This window comes from Astatotilapia calliptera, chromosome 23 (assembly GCF_900246225.1).
Source record: "Astatotilapia calliptera chromosome 23, fAstCal1.2, whole genome shotgun sequence".
NCBI classification, from domain to species: domain Eukaryota; kingdom Metazoa; phylum Chordata; class Actinopteri; order Cichliformes; family Cichlidae; genus Astatotilapia; species Astatotilapia calliptera.
The window spans coordinates 16,631,205-16,649,574 of record NC_039323.1 but is presented as its reverse complement, the minus strand read 5'-3'; the positions used below and the strand labels follow the sequence as shown (position 1 = coordinate 16,649,574).

Here is an 18,370-nt window from a genome sequence, read left to right as displayed (position 1 = left end):
GAGATCTTTGTATCCATTTTACATGGTTGTGGCTTATTTGCATCCAAAAAGCTGCCGACCTGAACTGCTTACTTGGAATTGCACCTGTTTTACATCTTGAGAACAAAGCTACTACAGTAAACAGTCCTTAAATCTTCTAATCATCTCCCAGAATTGTTATAGAATTTTAAAAAGTTCTTTAACTGTTAAAGGATCATTCTAGGTAGACACAGTTTACCTATTGTTTTCATACACATTGGATCTAGACTGACATTCTCTCAGTTTCCTGCCACTGCAAAAGTAGTGCAAAGAAAATGTAAAGAAAAAGCAATGCAGAAGTGACTACACCCTTGTACAATGCTGTGGTATGTAATGCAGTAAATGTAATTCGTTTCTCAATCAAAAAAGGAGCAGTGCAAAAGTATTTTTTTAGTGTATTTGTTTTTTTTATACTGATGTCTCTGAAGTGAGACTGACTGATTTTTACATTTCGCTGTTGTTTCTTTATTATTTCATTTTTTGAACCTCCCTCTCACCCTGATTCCCAGGGTTATTTTGCAGAGCTGAATAACTCTGAGCTTAGCCACCTCATGCCACCATCACTGGAGAACAAAAGAGATGTGCTGTTTGGAAACCTGCCGGAGATATATGAATTTCACAACAAGTAGGTGGAATTTACTTTATTTTGCCATTGGCCTCGACATATACACAACTATAACTTGGAAACACTGATGTCAGCAAAGATATATCACAGAAAACTGTGATATATGAACAACTCCTCTTTTAAAGGATTACCAGATGACTGGTAATGTGCCTTCTCTTAAAGTATCTTTTGCCTGGAGAAACATATTTCACTTGATGGCAAATGTGCATCATTCAAATAGCTGTCAGTTTGTACTATTAAATGATATACCGGTTGCACTCAGGTAATCCTGTAATTTTAAACCAAAAGCTCTCCCTAAAGAATTTCTAAAAAACTGGACTAACAGGAAGTCAAAGCATGCACTGCACACAAACCACACCTCCCCATTGCTTCTTGTTAAGGCAATCATGTGTGGTTCATATCAGTATATGTATCTCTGTGAATTTATTTAAATATCAAAACCTGAGAAAATGTGTAAAATGTATTTAAAAACAGAATACACTAATTTGCAAATCTCATGTTTTACTGACAGTAGAAAACAGAAAACATATCAAATGCTGAGAGATTTTATTATTTCATGAATTCAATGGTAGTACGACATCTCTTAACAGATCACTTTGATGATTAGTTAGATTTACCAACTTAACTAAGATCTAATTAAAAGACTAAAGTAACTAGACCTAAAGATTATGTAATTTGCATACACCTAATTAGTTTTAAGTAATTGGGATGCAATGTGTATTGTTTTCTTACTTTGTTTTCATGTATTTTCTGCAGGACATTTCTCATGGAGCTGGAGAACTGTGCAGAGAAACCAGAGCTGGTTGGAACCTGTTTTCTGAAAAGAGTGGGTATTTAGAAATACCCGCAAGTACCTGTAAAAGGGTTTATATTAGTACTTCCTTTACGTTAGTGGTTACTTTTTTCTCCATGGCTATAACAGTGCACTTTTAACAGTACAAGGAATAACATAATATATTTTGCTCTTACTTTAAATGCACCCACACCAGGGACACTTGAATACTTTTCCTGCCATATCTGAGAAACTAATGACATAATGGAAAAAATATGTCTCTCACTAGCAATATTTGTTGTTCTTTAATGTGAAAAAAAATGTCCAGCCAACAATTCACACATTGACAGAGCAAACATTTGTTCCAGTTTCCAAGTATCAACTCCTCAGTCCAGTGAACCAAATGCTGCTTTGAAATATGAGAAAAGGTACCCGAAGGATCTGAGGACAGGAACTAATGAAACCTTTAAGGTTTTGCAGGTGAAACTGAAAATAGACACCCTCCAGAATCAGGTGTCTGGAAAATGAATTCCTTGCCAGGACCTCAGGTTGTAAACCTTAAACGTCTTTAAGGCTGAGACGTGGCATGGAGATAGCCATTTTTTTTTTTTTTTTTACAAAAGAAGTTAAAGGTCGAGACTTGACAATTCTTCAAAAATAGGCAGATAAAGAGTAATGAGATCTTCATTAAAGGTCTGCGGGCTAACAGGCAAGGAGTCTTGATTACTGGCGCAAATTCGCACTTCACTGGGCATGTAGAGAAAGTAAGGAGAAGCAGATTTTTGTCACAGATGATCTATTCATGGGCTGAGACTTAACAACAATATAGAGCAATGATAGTTATTCAAAGCCATAATCTTTTGTCATCTAGTTATCATTAGACAGGTAAAACCAGACCTTCCATTCTTTGAAACAGGGAGATCTGATACTGTGAATCGAATTTGTTCATGCTTAGCATTGACATACTTATTGTGTTGTCTTTGGTTTGTGTGAAATCCATCAACAGAGACTTAAGAAAACACACAAAGCTGTAAGTTTTTATGTTAAAAAACTATTTACATAATAGTGAGAAGTTACTGCACACATAATCTAATTTCCCAAGTCGGGGAGGAGCCAAGTCTTTAACTTACAGATTTGAAGTTCTAAAAGTACTAATACACAGAGACTTTAGGTGAGCCATTTATCATAGATCTATCATAAGTCTAGTTTTTTAGTTGGAACCTTTTTCTCCAGGTTTTAAAGTCCAATACTTTGTATTGTTGTACGGTTGTTTTTATTCAGATAACATGCGAAATTACAAAGATGTTCACTCTATTTTTGCACAACAAATTTGTTGTCTCGATTCATATCCTAGAGGGTTCCTTTAATATTCATATAAATTCATAGAAAGGTGGCAAACTTTTAAAACTAAAGATTGAATTGAACAGAAACTGAGAAACCAAATAGCCTTCCCTCTTCTCACTTGGACATGTGTTTGTGCTCTCAGAAAGAAGAGCTTCAGGTGTATGAAAAGTATTGTCAGAATAAACCACGCTCTGAAATCCTCTGGAGGCAGTGTGGGGACAGCCTGTTTTTTCAGGTAAAACACACACACACACACACACACACACACACACACACACACACACACACACACACACACACACACACACACACACACACAATTTCAGGTGACTACAACTGTTAGTTGATTTCTACAACTTCTTCTTAACCTAATCTGAGATGGTAGCTAACTTTACAAATCTGTTAAAAAACTAGGCCGAACCCTGAAGTTGTTTCACTGAACCCTCAGTAATGCTTCATGCTACTGGCCTCTGAGAAAGACTTTAGAGCACAGCACCTACAATGTTGGTGTTCTGTTTGGTGACTTAACCTCACAATGCAGCTGTAACACGTTAGAGTTTGATGAGGCTTCACGTGCCACTTCTTGATCAACAACATTTGGTTTGTGAGAACAGGAATGCCAGAAGAAGCTGGATCACAAACTGTCTCTGGATGCCTACCTGCTGAAGCCTGTCCAGAGGATCACCAAATACCAACTCATGCTGAAGGTGTGTTGTGTGGTTATAAGATGTAATTTAAAAGGAACTAACCAATTAGTTCAGTACATTAATGTTATTTTTTATTCTTTGTATTTATTAGGCTAGTTATCATGCTTCTAATAGATATCCAGTCTCTATTTACCATGAATAATTTAATTTAAAAGATAATTAAACAACCAAGTATTTGATTTTTCTTCTTTTTTTGGTCAGCCTAACCAAAAAAAAAACATTTTTACTTTTTATAAAATATAACAGAAGCAAGAATATGAAAAACCTTTTATTAGTCACTTACATTTCATCCTGAACCTAAAGAAAAACCTTCATCACCACTGAAGCTTGCTAAGTCATTGATTTCATTTATTTTAAGTAAAAAAAAAAAAAAATTCCCATTGAGTCAATTGTTGGTGAGAATGGAAAATAAATAAAGAAAAAGAAACCTGTGACACAACCAGAGTGATGGTTTATTCAATACTAGAGGAACTGTTCCTGGAAAATGAGCTGATATCCACAACGTGATAGCCCTGTTATCTCAGTCTGTGTTTATTATTAATTCTGCCTTTCACCTGCATCTTCTCTCCTCCCCTTCTCCTCTCCTCCTCTTTGGGACTTTAGAAATATTGATATCCAGTCAATTCAGTCCAAATAATTATACTATTCGCATAACCCAAGAAATGATATGAACTGTTATATTTATGGCAAGAAATTTGCCATTTTCTTAAACAAATGTTGGGTGAAATATTAGCCATGTTCAATGTAGCAATGTGGAACTGTTGTAGCATTTCGAACAATCTGATGGCTTTTTCATTGGGCCAATGGCATGTCCTGATAAGAGGGAGATATAAGAATCGACCCTATAAGTAATAATAATAATAATGATAATAATAATAATAATAATAATAATAATAATATTAATAATAATAATAATATTATTAATAATAATAATAATAATAATAATAATAATAATAATAATGATAAGTGCATGTGATTTTTGTTCCACGTCACTGTTAGACAGTAGGGTTATATTTCTGATATGGACTGACAAAAGAAGGCGGTCCTAAAGATAGGGAATTTGTCATTAACTATGATTCTACATCAAGATTGACATAAAGTTTATTTGCTCCTCTGTTCTTCTCTTTCTTTGGTTTGTATTTTGTGCCCTTGATCTTTCTAAACCACTTCCACTTTCCCGTCTAACAGGAGATGTTAAAATGCAGTAACGGTGAGGGGATAGCTGAGTTGGAGGAGGCTTTAGCCACCATGCTGGACATCATTAAGTCTGTCAATGACTCCATGCACCAGATAGCAATCACTGGCTTTGAGGTCAGTGTACAGTAGTCATCATCATCATCATTAAAGTTCTGAATGATTTACACTGTGAAAACGAACTTGAGTTAGAGGGCTGTTATTCCACTCTCGTTACTCAGCCTCTAATTCACCGTGTGATGTCAACTGACTTGACTTTCTTCACTTTAGAGCAATCAGATTACTATAACTTGTCACCTTCCCGTTGTGGTACAGTCATGTGAAAAAGTGATCTAATGGAAAGTGTTTGCTTTCTGAAATATTTTAGTGAGCAAAATTGGAATCCTCTTTGTCATAGAGCCTATTGATGAACAGGAAACACTGAAACACGTGTTCCAGAATGTGGATGATGGACTTTTTCTAAAAGTGTTTTCCTATGTTTTCTTTCCTATGTTTTTGGGCTTGCTGTGCCATTTGAAAGACTTTTTATCCCTGCCAAGAGCGTAGTTCAAGAAACCTGGAAAAACATGTACATCATAAGATGGATCTATTTAGTTATGCAGTAGTACATGTTTTTGTGATTAAAGTCAGTATCATGTAAACCATTTATTCCCATTAAAACAACAACAAACAATGTCTGTTGCTTACATTTTTAAAAGTCACTGGTCACACCATAAATTTAGTGTTAAAACCTGAATCAAATATGTTTAATCAGCAGATTTTTCTGTTTTTTTCACACTACTAATGCTATTCTTTTCTATTACAAGTTTAGCACTGAATGTACCTAACTAGGGATAAAGTAAAAAGAGTTTTTGGGCAAGTCTCAACAGCTTTTGCACACCCGGGCCCTATTTCAGGAAGCCGGTTTAGTGCAAACTCTGAGTAAGTATACCCTGAGTTAACGAAAACTCTGGGTTTTTGGTTTCACAAAGTGAGTTTAGATTAATTCTGAGTGAGTTACTATGACGACACACTCCGTGAAGCTAACCTGCCCCCTAGCAGGTTTACTTCAACTAACCCTGACCTTCTCCGCCTCTTTGTCGGAAACCTGACTGTAGGAAGTGTCAGACATGGCGTGCTCCTTCCTTGAAGAGCCAGTAGATGTTGAAGCCCAAATTCTCCGCAGAGCTCTCCGCCGGGAGAGAGTGATTAGAGCGCGTTTGGACATTTTATCATTTCCTGATGATTTTCTGTGTGAACGTTACCGTTTTTCAGCACAATCTATAATTTATTTGAATAACATCCTCAGGCCTAATATTGCTCATGTGACACATCGCGGACATGCTCTCAGTTCTGTACATATTATTTGTATTGCACTTCGGTTTTTTGCAAACGGGAGCTTTCTGTATAATATTGGTGACGCTGAGCACGTTTCCAAGGCTACCGTCTGTCGGGCAGTCAGGAATGTTACAGTTGCACTGAAACGTCTCCTGTACTCGTTTGTGGTGTTCCCCGGTCATAGACCCACAAGATTTATCAAAGAGGGATGCCACAAAATTGCAGGTATCAGGATGACCAAAACTTAATTCATGATGTGGTGATACTTGAACTACTACTTAAATTTTACATTTATTCTCACGGTTCCCAGGCGTGATTGGCTGTATAGATGGCACCCACATTCCAATCATTGCTCCTTCAGTAAATGAAGGAGACTATGTGAACAGGAAGTCTTTCCACAGCATTAATGTGCAGGTACATAGTTCCCAGTAGCATTTCAAACTAACAAATTATACCATTATAGTAATGGATGCTAATTTGTGTTCTCTGCACTGTGAAGATCATATGTGATGCTGCCAACATTATCACAAATGTGGAAGCCAAGTGGCCAGGCTCTGTGAGTGGTGGTGGTGGAGGACCCCCACCTGTTTTTCGGGCCTCCGCTTTTTTTCTGTTGGCTATAACGGGTCACATTTGAGCATACAGAGTAAGCAAATATGTACTTGTAATGTGCTCAGATAATTTCAATAAGTGCTTACAGAAGGAAATTAATGTAGCCTCTAACTGCAATTGGTTTACATGGGACAAACAGACCAAGCACTATGGCTCATAATACAATTACGCCTTACCTGTTTGGACTATATTTTTACATTTCATTTTTACTTGCTGCCAGGAACGTTTGGGGCCTGTTGGGTTGCACCTGCGCTCACATCACATCACAAAATCAAATGTATAAATTAAAAAATAAAATAAAAAAAAATAACGTGTTATATGGGTGGAAATCCCTAGATCAATGTTTAAATTAACACTCACGCATTGACTCTGTCGGCTATGTTTTGCCATGCATGCTCCCTTTGTTTTGCAGCTGAGGCTGTGTTACTTTTTTTCCGCAAAATTTGCATGTTATCGGCATATGCTGCCATCAGAATTTCGGCCTCAAGCGCTGTAAAATACATTGACCGCGCCTTCTTTCCCTCCGTCTCCATGGTGACTCGCTTAATCTGTGCTCCACTAATCAGGGCTTTATGTATCCTCGTGCGCGCGTTTAACTTGGGGTTAAAGCAACTCCGCGTTGCCTGAACTAATTGTTATCAGCCTTTCTGAAACCGAATATTCTGAGTCGGACAGTTCGGGGTTACTCAACCCTGAGTATCGTTTTTCACTCTGAGTTTTCTAAACCGGCTTCCTGGAATAGGGCCCAGGTTTTCAAAATTTAGGTTTAGAATAACTCTTCAAGTTTTAGCAGGTTTAATGGGAATCTTTTGTGACCTGCCATATTCAGGTCTCCTCATAGATGATATCTGGGCTAAGATGTTTGCTCTGGCAAACATCCAAATTCCTTCTTCCCTTAAATGAGTTGTGATTGACTGGGTGTGGGTGGGGTTACATATAACTGGGGGTATCTTACCAGCGCCAGCATGTGCATTCAGATCATTGTTAACACATGGAAGTGTTGTACTGTTCATACAAAAAGTATGCTTAAATAATGAGCTTTTGTTGCCAACTTTTTGTGCCATAACTGAACTGAAGCTGTATTAAAACATTTACTACTGCGAATAGTTATGCCCCCCCCCACCACCACCACCACCACCACCACAAAAAAAAATGTGTTTCACAGATCTGACAGTCTTTTGATGTTTGCAGGGAAATCTGAGTGAACTGGGGAAGCTGCTGATGCAGGGATCCTTCAATGTGTGGACTGACCACAAGAAAGGCCACAGCAAAGTAAATTCCCACACTCCTGTTTTACCAGTGTTGAATATTGCCCTATGGATGTCCTGTCGTTTACCTTAACATTAGTTAGTCGCAATGAACAAGTCTGGATACTTTACATTCATTAAGATGCAAGAAAAATAAATACATCCTTCTTAGCTTTACATATTTCAGAGTGAAATAAAAGCAAATAGGAGACCAGTCTGAGATTACCTGACTGGTTGTCGAGTGGTTGCTGGAGACTGCTGATTGTTGCCAGTGGAAAACAGTTGCAAAGAGGGTGCTGCTGTGAACAATTTTATGCTGCCAACTAGGGATGGGTATCGAAAACCGGTTCTTGTTGAGACCCGGTTCTCACTGTTTCAATTCCTTGGAATCGTTTGCCATTTTTGCAAACGATTCCCTTATCGATTCCAGTCGCCCCGAATGACGTCACCACGTTGCTGAGCGTCATTTACCTGGCAGGAAACACGGCGCCTAAGCGGCTCAAACGCTCAAAAGTTTGGTTATACTTTATGAGAACGGATGACAACAGGGCAACTTGCAATACTTGCAAAGTAGATATTTCATTTAAGGGAGGAAACACTACGAGTATGCAAAAGCATTTGCTCACAAAACACGCGATGACCTTAAATGAATGTTGTGTTTTTAATTCCGCTCCGGACTCGTGAATCTCAACCCAGCAGCAGCGGTAACATTTGCACGTCCTCTCCCGTTAATGCGGCAGGTAAATAATCAACTAACAGTGCATATTATGTTAGCGCGATCTGCCTTATTACAAACCTGCCATTACTGTGCATTTAGGTGACCATGTTGAGAGAGACAGACAGAGTCTGGCTGGCTCAGATGCTGGCAGTTCTCGCTGCAGTCTACCGGTAGCGTCTCCTTTCAGGCCAGGATAGACGAATGTCACCCAGCAGTGACTAAGTTTGTGGTCAAAGGCTTGCACCCATTTGCCACAGCAGATGCCCCGATTTTTGGTAAGTGAATGTGTTTAATTGTAGGCAGGGCCATTACTGGATATTCTTGTGTAATTGCTGCAGAATAATTTATGTTATACTTTGTTATTGCAACAGAAGAATATTTATTTTATTATTTTACATTTACAATTTTTTTCCCGGGGACCCTGTGACACCCCATTAAAGAGCCGTAGGCTGGATCTCTTAAGATCTCACTGCTGGATTTGTAAGGCCATGTTACTCCTAAATTTCTATCTTGTTTAAAGAGAAGATGTAAAACAAAGTTCTAAGCTAATCGACCTTAGTGTTCTCCTTTTTAAAAAAGAATCGATAAGAGAATCGATAAAGAATTGAATCGTTAAACATAATCGAAAATGGAATCGGAATCGTGAAAATCTTATCAATACCCATCCCTACTGCCAGCAACTACCAGTCACTTATGGAACACATTTTTCCATCACAAGCAGAGGTTGCCAGATGATTGCTGACAGGTCTCTAGGCTTAATTAATCTGCAGCTACAGTTTACCTTTCATAAACAAGGCTGTGTATGGCCTTTACTGCAGAACCTCGATCACTTTTTTTTTTCTTTTCAGAGGAAACAGGAGCTCTATAATTTGATGTGTCAAATTATGACAATCACTCTAAAACACTTTGTGGAAACCGGATCAGTTGTGTCCAAAGCACAACCAAACCATAAGCAAGCGCATCTAGAGAAGATCATCACGCTTTCTTGATGAGAAATGGCAAGGCACCTCTATCATTGATACAGAAATTGCTAAATAAGGAATGCAAGAGCACAGCCAGCAGGAGGCCAAAACTCAGGGCTAAACCATGCCAGCATTTCATAGCGAATCATTGGAAAAAAGGACGAGCGTATTTAAGATGAAGAACATGTATTTCATTTCCTCTTTTTCAACATAAAGAACCATCATAGCATTCAAGTTTGTCCTTGGAAGCATTATAATGCAATACTGTTTTGCAGTTTATGTTATCAGTTGATGATTAATAACCGAGACACAATGGAAGCGAAGCTAAAGTGGCTCGGAGTGATGCAGTCATTAATATTTACATCTATAGCTAAATACAAACCCATCCCAAGTGCCTTTGATACTTTGTGTGTTCAGCTCATATTGTTCTGCTCCAGTCAGTGAATTTCTGGTTGAGTCTCATTTCCATTTTTTTTTATAGCTCTGCTGTGGTTGCCAAATCTGTTGTGACCGGCTATTCAGTTTTATTTATGTAGCACCAGTTCACAAACCAGCCATCTCAAAGCACTTTATATTGCGGAGTAAAGACCCTATAATAGTACAGCAGCTGGAATCCAAACAATCAGATGATCCCCTATGATCAAGCATGATTGAGGGTTTGAGGAACTACCTTTCAACAGGAAGTGTCCTCTGGCAGGACCAATGTAAGGGGCAGCCATTTGCTTCAACTGCCCGGGGGCTGCAGCGAAGAGTACCAGAAAAGACAGGCATACGTTTCAGTAGTTTTTTATACACATTTTTACCAACAACATCAAACCATATGCAAGCACATCTAGATATTTGATCAAGCTCTGTTGATGAGAGATAGCAAGGAAACTCTATTGATATAGAACATACCAGCATTTCATAGCAAAAGAATGAAAGAAAGGGTACGTGGCAAAGAAGAGCATATTTAAACTGAAGGACATGAATTTCATTGCCTCTTTTTCAACTTAAACAGGCAGCACAGCATTCAGGTTTGTCCTTGGAAGCATTATAGCGCAGTGCTGTTCTGCTGTTTATGTTATCAGTTGATGATTAATAACCAAGACACAATGGAAACAAAACGTAAACAGCTTAGAGTGATGCAGTCATTAACATTTATATGTATAGCTAAATACAAACCCATCCCATGTGCCTTTGATGTATTCAGGTTTGTTCGAACATTTTTTTGTTTGCTTAAATAATAACAATATGAGTGATGCTACAGGGTCATCTGTCATGGGTCTTTGTTGACATTTAATTTCTGAATTTTACACAGTTATTTACGCATGTGATAAGTGACAGATTACCTGCTCTTAGGTGAAGGACCTGGCGAGGTTTAAGCCTATGCAGAGGCATCTCTTTCTGTATGATAAGATGCTGCTGTTCTGTAAGAAACGAGAGGAGACCACTGATGGACATGAAAAGACCCCGTCCTACAGCTTCAAACACTCACTCAAGGTCAGATAACGATGGGGATGTGTGTGGGTTAAGTGTGCATAGCCTGCACTTTGTTTGAATGAATAAGCCTTTATTTGTCACCTGCAGTTGCCTGCAGCGAAATTAGACATCAAACACCTTCTCATTTAAAGCTGATTTAAATGATATATTGGGATCTATTGAACTCTAATCTAGATTAGAGTTCAATAGGTCCCAATAGTTGTTATTTATCCACTACTGGGGCATTTTTATTTATTTATTTATTGAAGAACATCAACTAATTTGTCTTCAATAGTTCCTTTTAAGTATTGCAGATAAAGATGATGCTTAATTTTAAAAAGTACCAGATAATGCACATAATTATGCAAATAATAATTAAAAGCTGTTTTATAAAACAGACAAAAACCAAACAGATTTCATTAATGAGAACGTTTCAGAACCACTAGGATAGAGTAACCCTATTAATACCATTAAAATACATCATTTTGGACTTAATGATGGTTATTTGAAGCTATTCTACTGTTTTTTAAGGGAGCAAACCTTTTAACTGAATATTGCTAAATAGCCAGTGGCATCCACTAGTAGTTGTACAGACTTGTTGCCTGTGAAGTCCTGTAGATAGTAGAAAGGACATCTAAGCCTCAAAGTCTGTAATAGTTTAATTTATCTAAAGGTATAAGATTAATTCAGCTAAATGCATTTGTCGTATTGTGGGTGAAGAGGGGTCAGCAGTTAAGCTCATGATTACCACTATTATTAGTATACCCCTACTTGTTATTATGATAAATTCACAGTTGGTATTTAAATAGGAATCTCAAAGCTTATTCACATTACTTTATAGCATGGCAATACTTTGGGAATACTGCTAGCCTGAGACGTTTAATGGCTTTAGTTTATGACTCTGGTTTGTTAATGTCCTGGAAAATAATTATCACCTTAAGTGACTGTTATACTTTGGGAGCGTTGTGACGAATAACATATAAAATGCGTATTTATTGTGTGACTGCTAATGAAAGAGTTTTTTTTCTGTGCATCACTTGACAGAGTTCATCTCTAACATACTGAATCTCAGTGTCTGTGTCCTGTTTCTGTTCAGATGAGTTCTGTGGGGATCACAGAGAATGTCAAAGGTGACAGCAAAAAGTTTGAGGTTTGGTACAACGGCAGAGAGGAAGTTTACATCATCCAGGTATGTTGATGCAACCTTTCCTTTCTGCTTTATGTTCAGATTCATTCAGCTTACCCTTTCCTCTGAAACTGTGATGGAACCCAGCTCACTTTATTTATTTGGAGCAGTACTACATTTCTACCTTTTTATTTCTGATTTTACTAAAAACATCTACTTCTGGTCTCTTGTCACATTTCTTTTGTTTATTAGCTATTCGGTCAACAGGAGCCTTCAAAATTCAGTCCTCTTAAACTGTATTAGGCCATTCTTTTAGTAAATAAAAACAACAATTTTTGGTTTCTTCTGCTTCCTGAAACCATTAATCATGTCACAACCTAAACAGTTTCTTGGCAGCTGGTTGTGGGACTTTTTTCTAAGCTTGGAAGTTACTTTCATGTTGCTGGGTCTGAAATACCAGCAACACGCTCAGACAGAAACTGGTTCACCCGAAAGACAAAACGCCAAAACACAAACTTAACAATGTGGTGTATGCTGTACAGTGCAGCGAGGAATGCTCAGACCTCTACATTGGAGAGACCAAACAGCCACTTCACAAGCGCATGGCACAACACAGAAGAGCCACCTCCACAGGACAAGACTCAGCAGTCCATCTGCATCTTAAGGATAAAGGACACTCTTTCGAGGATGCCAATGTTCACATTTTGGACAGAGAGGACAGACGGTTCGAAAGAGGAGTGAAAGAAGCCATCTATGTCCACTGTGAGCGACCATCTTTGAACAGAGGCGGGGGTTTACGACACCAACTCTCTGCCATCTATAATCCAGTTTTGAGTTCCCTTCCCATACGCCTTAACGCCCACTCACATCCTGGGCCATCTGACCTTAGGAATTCGCATGATAAGGTGGGGCCAGGTTTCACAATGAGCTCACCCGAAACTCTGGCTGATTATGACCCACACCCAGTTTCACACCTTGGCTCAGGCGATTAGAGGATCATCAGGGGGTCCTTTTGTCCCTCTGTGGGGGGATACTCCCACTAGGTTTATATCTGGGACTCTCCACTATTTGACCTTAGAACTGAAGAAGCTTCTCGGATGAGAGGTGAAACGTCATCAAGCAACTTAAAGAAGTCCAGACGCTTTTCTTTGCAAGCTCCTTTGACTACGATGACCTGGATGACTGAGAACCTTCACAGACACATTGTAGATAATAATGACAGAGGCTAGGGTATTTATGAAACTGCTAAATATGTTTGTGACTGCTTTTTAGAAGTCTGTACATTCATGCATATAAGAACTGGAAAATGATATCCTTATGGCAATGAATTCATATAAAGCATAATGTGTCTAATTTATTGCTTAATGTGACCCCCTGATGTAATTTCAGTGAAATATTCTTCCTGGAAGAAATCCATGATACACAAGGTGTGCTCTTGGGGGCAGTGTTGCACCACACACCTCTCCAATCAGTTTCTCACTCAGCATTAATGTTAAGATGCTTTTGTTGTGTATATGTGCTTGATTTATCTTTGTGTGTATCTATGTATGTATTTATTCCTCCCTAGGCTCCTTCCATGGATGTGAAAAATATGTGGGTGTCAGAGATTCGGAAAGTTCTTACAGGCCAGCTGGAAGCATGCAGAGGTATGTACACACACACACACACCTTTTCATCTGAGAATAATTCTGTTCGTCTGTGTTACCTCATCTTTCACAGGATCACACTTCAGTCCCAGCAGGTGAAGGATGAAGTTTCCTCTCTGCTCGGATAAGTTCACCTGTTAGCATCTGTTAGATTAGTTAAATCATAACTTTTTGGTTTTAGCGTGAAAACGTTTACACTCACACATTCTGCTGTTGTGCCATTGTTATTTTTTTAACGTCTTCATGGTACCTCATGCGTTGATGCACACATTCTAACGAATGAATGAAACTCAGACCTTGAATATATTTATTAGAACTTAAATATATAAAATGACATCAAAAGAAAATCCACATCAAAGCAAGAAGATGTGTGGAGCTTGCATGTTCTCCCCGTGTCCTCCCACAGTCCAAAGAAATGCTTGTTGGTGTTTCTAAACTGCCCATAGGTGTGCATGTGAGAGTGAATGGTTATCTGTCCCTCTGTGTTAGCCTTGGTGACATGTAGCCGTTCTACAAGTACACTGCATTAATACACCATGACAAGCTTTAGCTGCTACAGCACCTTGTATTCAAACAGCTGAGTACTGTCCTTAAAGGATCAAGCATTGTTTTTGACTTAAGTCTTCTGTAGTTTTAAACCTTTATTTAGGTTCTGACCTGACATAAAACTTACATGTAGTTCGAAGCAGGCAATATAATTTTGTCTGTTTTTATACGACTTACATGAAACAAGCAGTGGCTTGCTTCTATATCAATTTTGCAACAAGCTGTTTTTTGATTTTATACAACGATGAAGAACTGAACTGATGAAGAATGTAGAGCACAGCTGTCCCAAACATTCACACTGCATGCTGACTAAATGACCCAGATCATTTAGTCAGCATGAAGTTCAATCCTCTATAAAAACATGAACAATTATAGTTCTGTATACTGGCTTCTATGATAGGGGTACCTGTTGGTTTGATTAACTTTTTTTTTTTTCAAGGAACATATTTGCCTTGCTCTCCATTTTTTAACACACTGTGTCATTAATGAAGGCTGTCAGAAAAATGATTTATGTCATCAGTTTTTTTATTTGCTATCGAGCGCTTCTTTTTGTTTCTAATCATGTTAGATTGCTTAGTAGATGGAATTCCATCGAAGACATTAATATATCATCAAACCTCAAATAACCATGTCCAGAGCCGCTAAAAAATGTTGTATAGCATACAAATTGCAATCTAGGTTCTGGTACTTCTTAAATCAAAATCAAAAAATCCTGACCTCATTTTAATTTGGCTGATCTCCTCTTCAAAGTCACCTTTTAGCACACCTCGACACGGCAGCAGCTATTGTAAGATTATTCTGTGGAAGCCCATTTTCTGTCCCTGTGGGCCCATGACATGAGCACTGGAACTGTTCCAGTGTGGCAAAGTGGCCAATCTTCAATCTGAATTATATTTTGGAAAAGAGAAAAAAAAAGTAGTTAGTAGCAGTAGTGGGTAAGTCAGCTGGTAGGTGAACATTGTGTTGATGTGGGCAAAAAGTCCCTGATTTCAGTCTGCTATGTGCTATTATGTTACAGTAGTGGTACAGTTCTTTTGCGTTGATAGTCTTTGGATAGTCTGTCCAGTTTTTTCTTCAAGGGAGAATCTGATGTATCTCATGATCATCCGACTGCTGTTGGATCTTTCGTGTATAGTTTGAACAGTAAAAATCATCAGCATCAAAGTCTGGTCGTTTTGACACAGAAGTTGATGCTTACTTTTCATATTAGTTCAGTGGTCAGAACAGAACTTGATATAAAAGTGTGATGAAAAAGTGGACGCAGGAATGGATGTGGGAAACAGATGCAAGAGAAGTTGATCCTAAAGGGTAAATCAGAAAAATTATGCTTTATTTTTTGTATTCTCTTTTGCTTTTAATAGCAAACAAGCAACATTATGATAGCACTTTATATAATGTATGATATAAATTGACTGATATATCTAAAATTAGTGGTTCTCCTTTAATATCTAACAATTTCACTGGCTGATTTATTCAAATTAATTCATCCTCTTGGCAAAAGTACTAAATATTCTACAGTTCCAGATGCTCAAGTGTGAGAATTTAATGCTTTTGTCTCCTTTACATAATTTGAAAATAAATAAATAAAAAGATCTCTGTGGTTTGTTCAGACAGAATAATTTGAAGAGCTGACTTTAGGCACTATTTTCTGACATTTTATAAACTCAAAAAAATAAAAATAGAAACCCCAAGACAACAATATGTGCTGAAAATATTTTTTATCAATATGAAGCAACACCAAACAATGAGAAAACACAAAACCACATAAACACACGTACACACAGCAACCCACACCCCTCTCTCTCTCCCTCAGTCCTTTCTGTGCCAGTCAGTTCTGCACAGTTCTACTCTGTGGTCCTGACTGACAGCTAAGGCACACTATGTGAGCTGCACACTCTGCCCAGCTGACAACCTGTGTGTACCTGTGTCTGTGTGTGAGCAGACTGGCTAATAGCACACCATTCCTGTCATGAAGCCTGGAGAGTAGAGGCTGTAGGAGGCTCTGACGGTCCAGCGCTGTGAGTTAAACCTCAGACTCCATGCGAGGAAAGACAGAGAGAAGGAATGAAATTAGTCCAGGAAAAAGGGAGGGAGGAGATGGAAAGTGATGGGGAGAAAAAAAAGAGGAAGATGGTGGAATGATGTGAAGAGAGAGACAAAGAGACAGAGATGGGCAGAGAGAGTCCAAAGGGATTTTCAGAGTGGAGATGGAGGTTGAGAGGCAGCTCAGAGGGAATGAAGGGAGGCTTGAAGGGATGAACATGAAAGGAAGGAGGGGCAATTGTTAGAAGAGAGGAGGGTGGCGAGAAGGAGAAGAGGCATAGCAGTCATCTCAGCTGTGTGCTTGAGAGAAAAGGAGGAGAGATAATAGATGTGATAGGAGAGCGAGAAGAGGAAGGGCTGGATTATAATGTGACTGATTTAAATCATTTAAATCAGGCCACATAATGGCAAATAGGATCTTAGGACAAAATTATTTAAACTCAAGGTCCTGCTTTTTCTGGCACTTTCTTCCAACAGTTAAAGGGCAAAAATGTACTTTCATAGTCATTTCCATGACAACTGAACTCTAGCAATGACCACTGTGTTAAAAACTGGAAAGTTAAAAGTTCACCCTTGATCTATTTCCAAGGTCAAGAAGGATTTTATGCACTACAGAAAGGTTTTATTGTATATTTTGGTGCGTACATTCTACAATAAATGATATTGTCGTGCTTACTTGGTCAACTTTACTCAGTGAAGTCTAAGCAGAGTTTAGAGTAGAAATAATTTTGCTTAAGGAGGGAAGTAGAACTGAACTGCTGTTCCATGCAAGCAAACATAATCTGTGGAGACCAAGGCACACAAGTCTTTCACATGATGAGTCGTGATGGAAAATCATTTACTTGGTGAAGAAAAATGTCTTTCTGTCTGCACAGCAAGAAGGGAGGCGAGTGCATGTCTTCTGGTCAATGACTATGAAAAGGCTTCATGATCACTATTTCAGAGATGTCAGCACACCATGCCAACCCTGGGTTAAGCTCAATAAAATCATAAAGTCAGACTGTAGTCGAGAAAAAAAATGTAAAAATGAAGTGAGGATATTTTTTGGACTGATTTAGAAAAAAATCATCCCGATAAGCACAACATATAGGGGTTAGCCTATACAAACAGACCAAGTCATACCACTGTGTTATCTCACAGGTTTTTAGGTCTCTTATGGTGTGGCATCTAATGGAACAGTATTTAGCAGGATGATGATCCTAAAAACCGAACAAAGGAACGAAAAGTGCTTTAGATGTAGAAAGATGGCTAATTCTTGACTGACTGATCTCACCAACCAATGTGCCCATTAGTTAGTTCAAGCATAGCCTTTAAACTTCCCATTACACATCTCATATACCAGCTATTACACAGTTGCTGTTGTCTCTGCAACCTACTTTGCAAGTCAAACGTACCCATCTCCTCCCTTTTACACCATTTCTGACGTTTGCGTATAGTGCATATTTAATACTTCCTGAGCTTCTGAAGAAAACAATCGTCTTTTAACTAAAGTGGTCCTAGCAAAACGGCTCATTGGAAGCAACTGTGATTAGTGATTAAAAGAATGTCTTTATTTTAGAAAATGGCAGCCGAATTATAAGTATGGTTAAACAAAGTTTTTGTACCGCTGGAATTATCTCAGTATGTATCTTACCCTATATTCGTCTAGATCAGGGGTCAGCAACCTTTAACACCCAAAGAGCCATTTGGACCCAGTTTCCATGGAAAAGAAAACACTGGGAGCCGCAAATACTTTTTGACATCTAAAATAAAGATAACACTGTTTTGCTTTGTATAAACAACTAAAGTGTTTTGCTTATGAAATACATTAAGTGCTACAGAGAAAATAACATTTTATTTATGGAATGAACACATTTTGAACTAAACTAAAAATATAACAAAAAAGGAAACAAAAACTGTAGTGAGCCGTCATCCTTATGTCACCTTTGGGATTTTGCAGCCTGTAGCGGAGCCTTGATCTGAATATTAAAAATAATTGGAAAAAAGCACTATGCTGCTAAAAAATGAAAAATAAGTATTTGCAAAATATCTG

General features: G+C 38.2%; 1 protein-coding gene across 7 annotated transcripts in view; it reads left to right on the top strand.

The window, feature by feature from the left end:
* The window catches only part of mcf2l2 (MCF.2 cell line derived transforming sequence-like 2), a 116,495-nt gene that overhangs the window by 67,419 nt on the left and 30,706 nt on the right, over positions 1-18,370 (top strand). For all 7 annotated transcript variants that reach the window (XM_026158154.1, XM_026158153.1, XM_026158157.1 and 4 more), the window contains exons 17-25: positions 528-643; positions 1,400-1,469; positions 2,902-2,994; positions 3,374-3,466; positions 4,655-4,777; positions 7,781-7,861; positions 10,858-10,998; positions 12,074-12,166; positions 13,671-13,749. In XM_026158154.1, the coding sequence (XP_026013939.1) occupies positions 528-643; positions 1,400-1,469; positions 2,902-2,994; positions 3,374-3,466; positions 4,655-4,777; positions 7,781-7,861; positions 10,858-10,998; positions 12,074-12,166; positions 13,671-13,749 (889 nt within the window). The remainder of the gene's footprint in view (positions 1-527; positions 644-1,399; positions 1,470-2,901; positions 2,995-3,373; positions 3,467-4,654; positions 4,778-7,780; positions 7,862-10,857; positions 10,999-12,073; positions 12,167-13,670; positions 13,750-18,370) is intronic.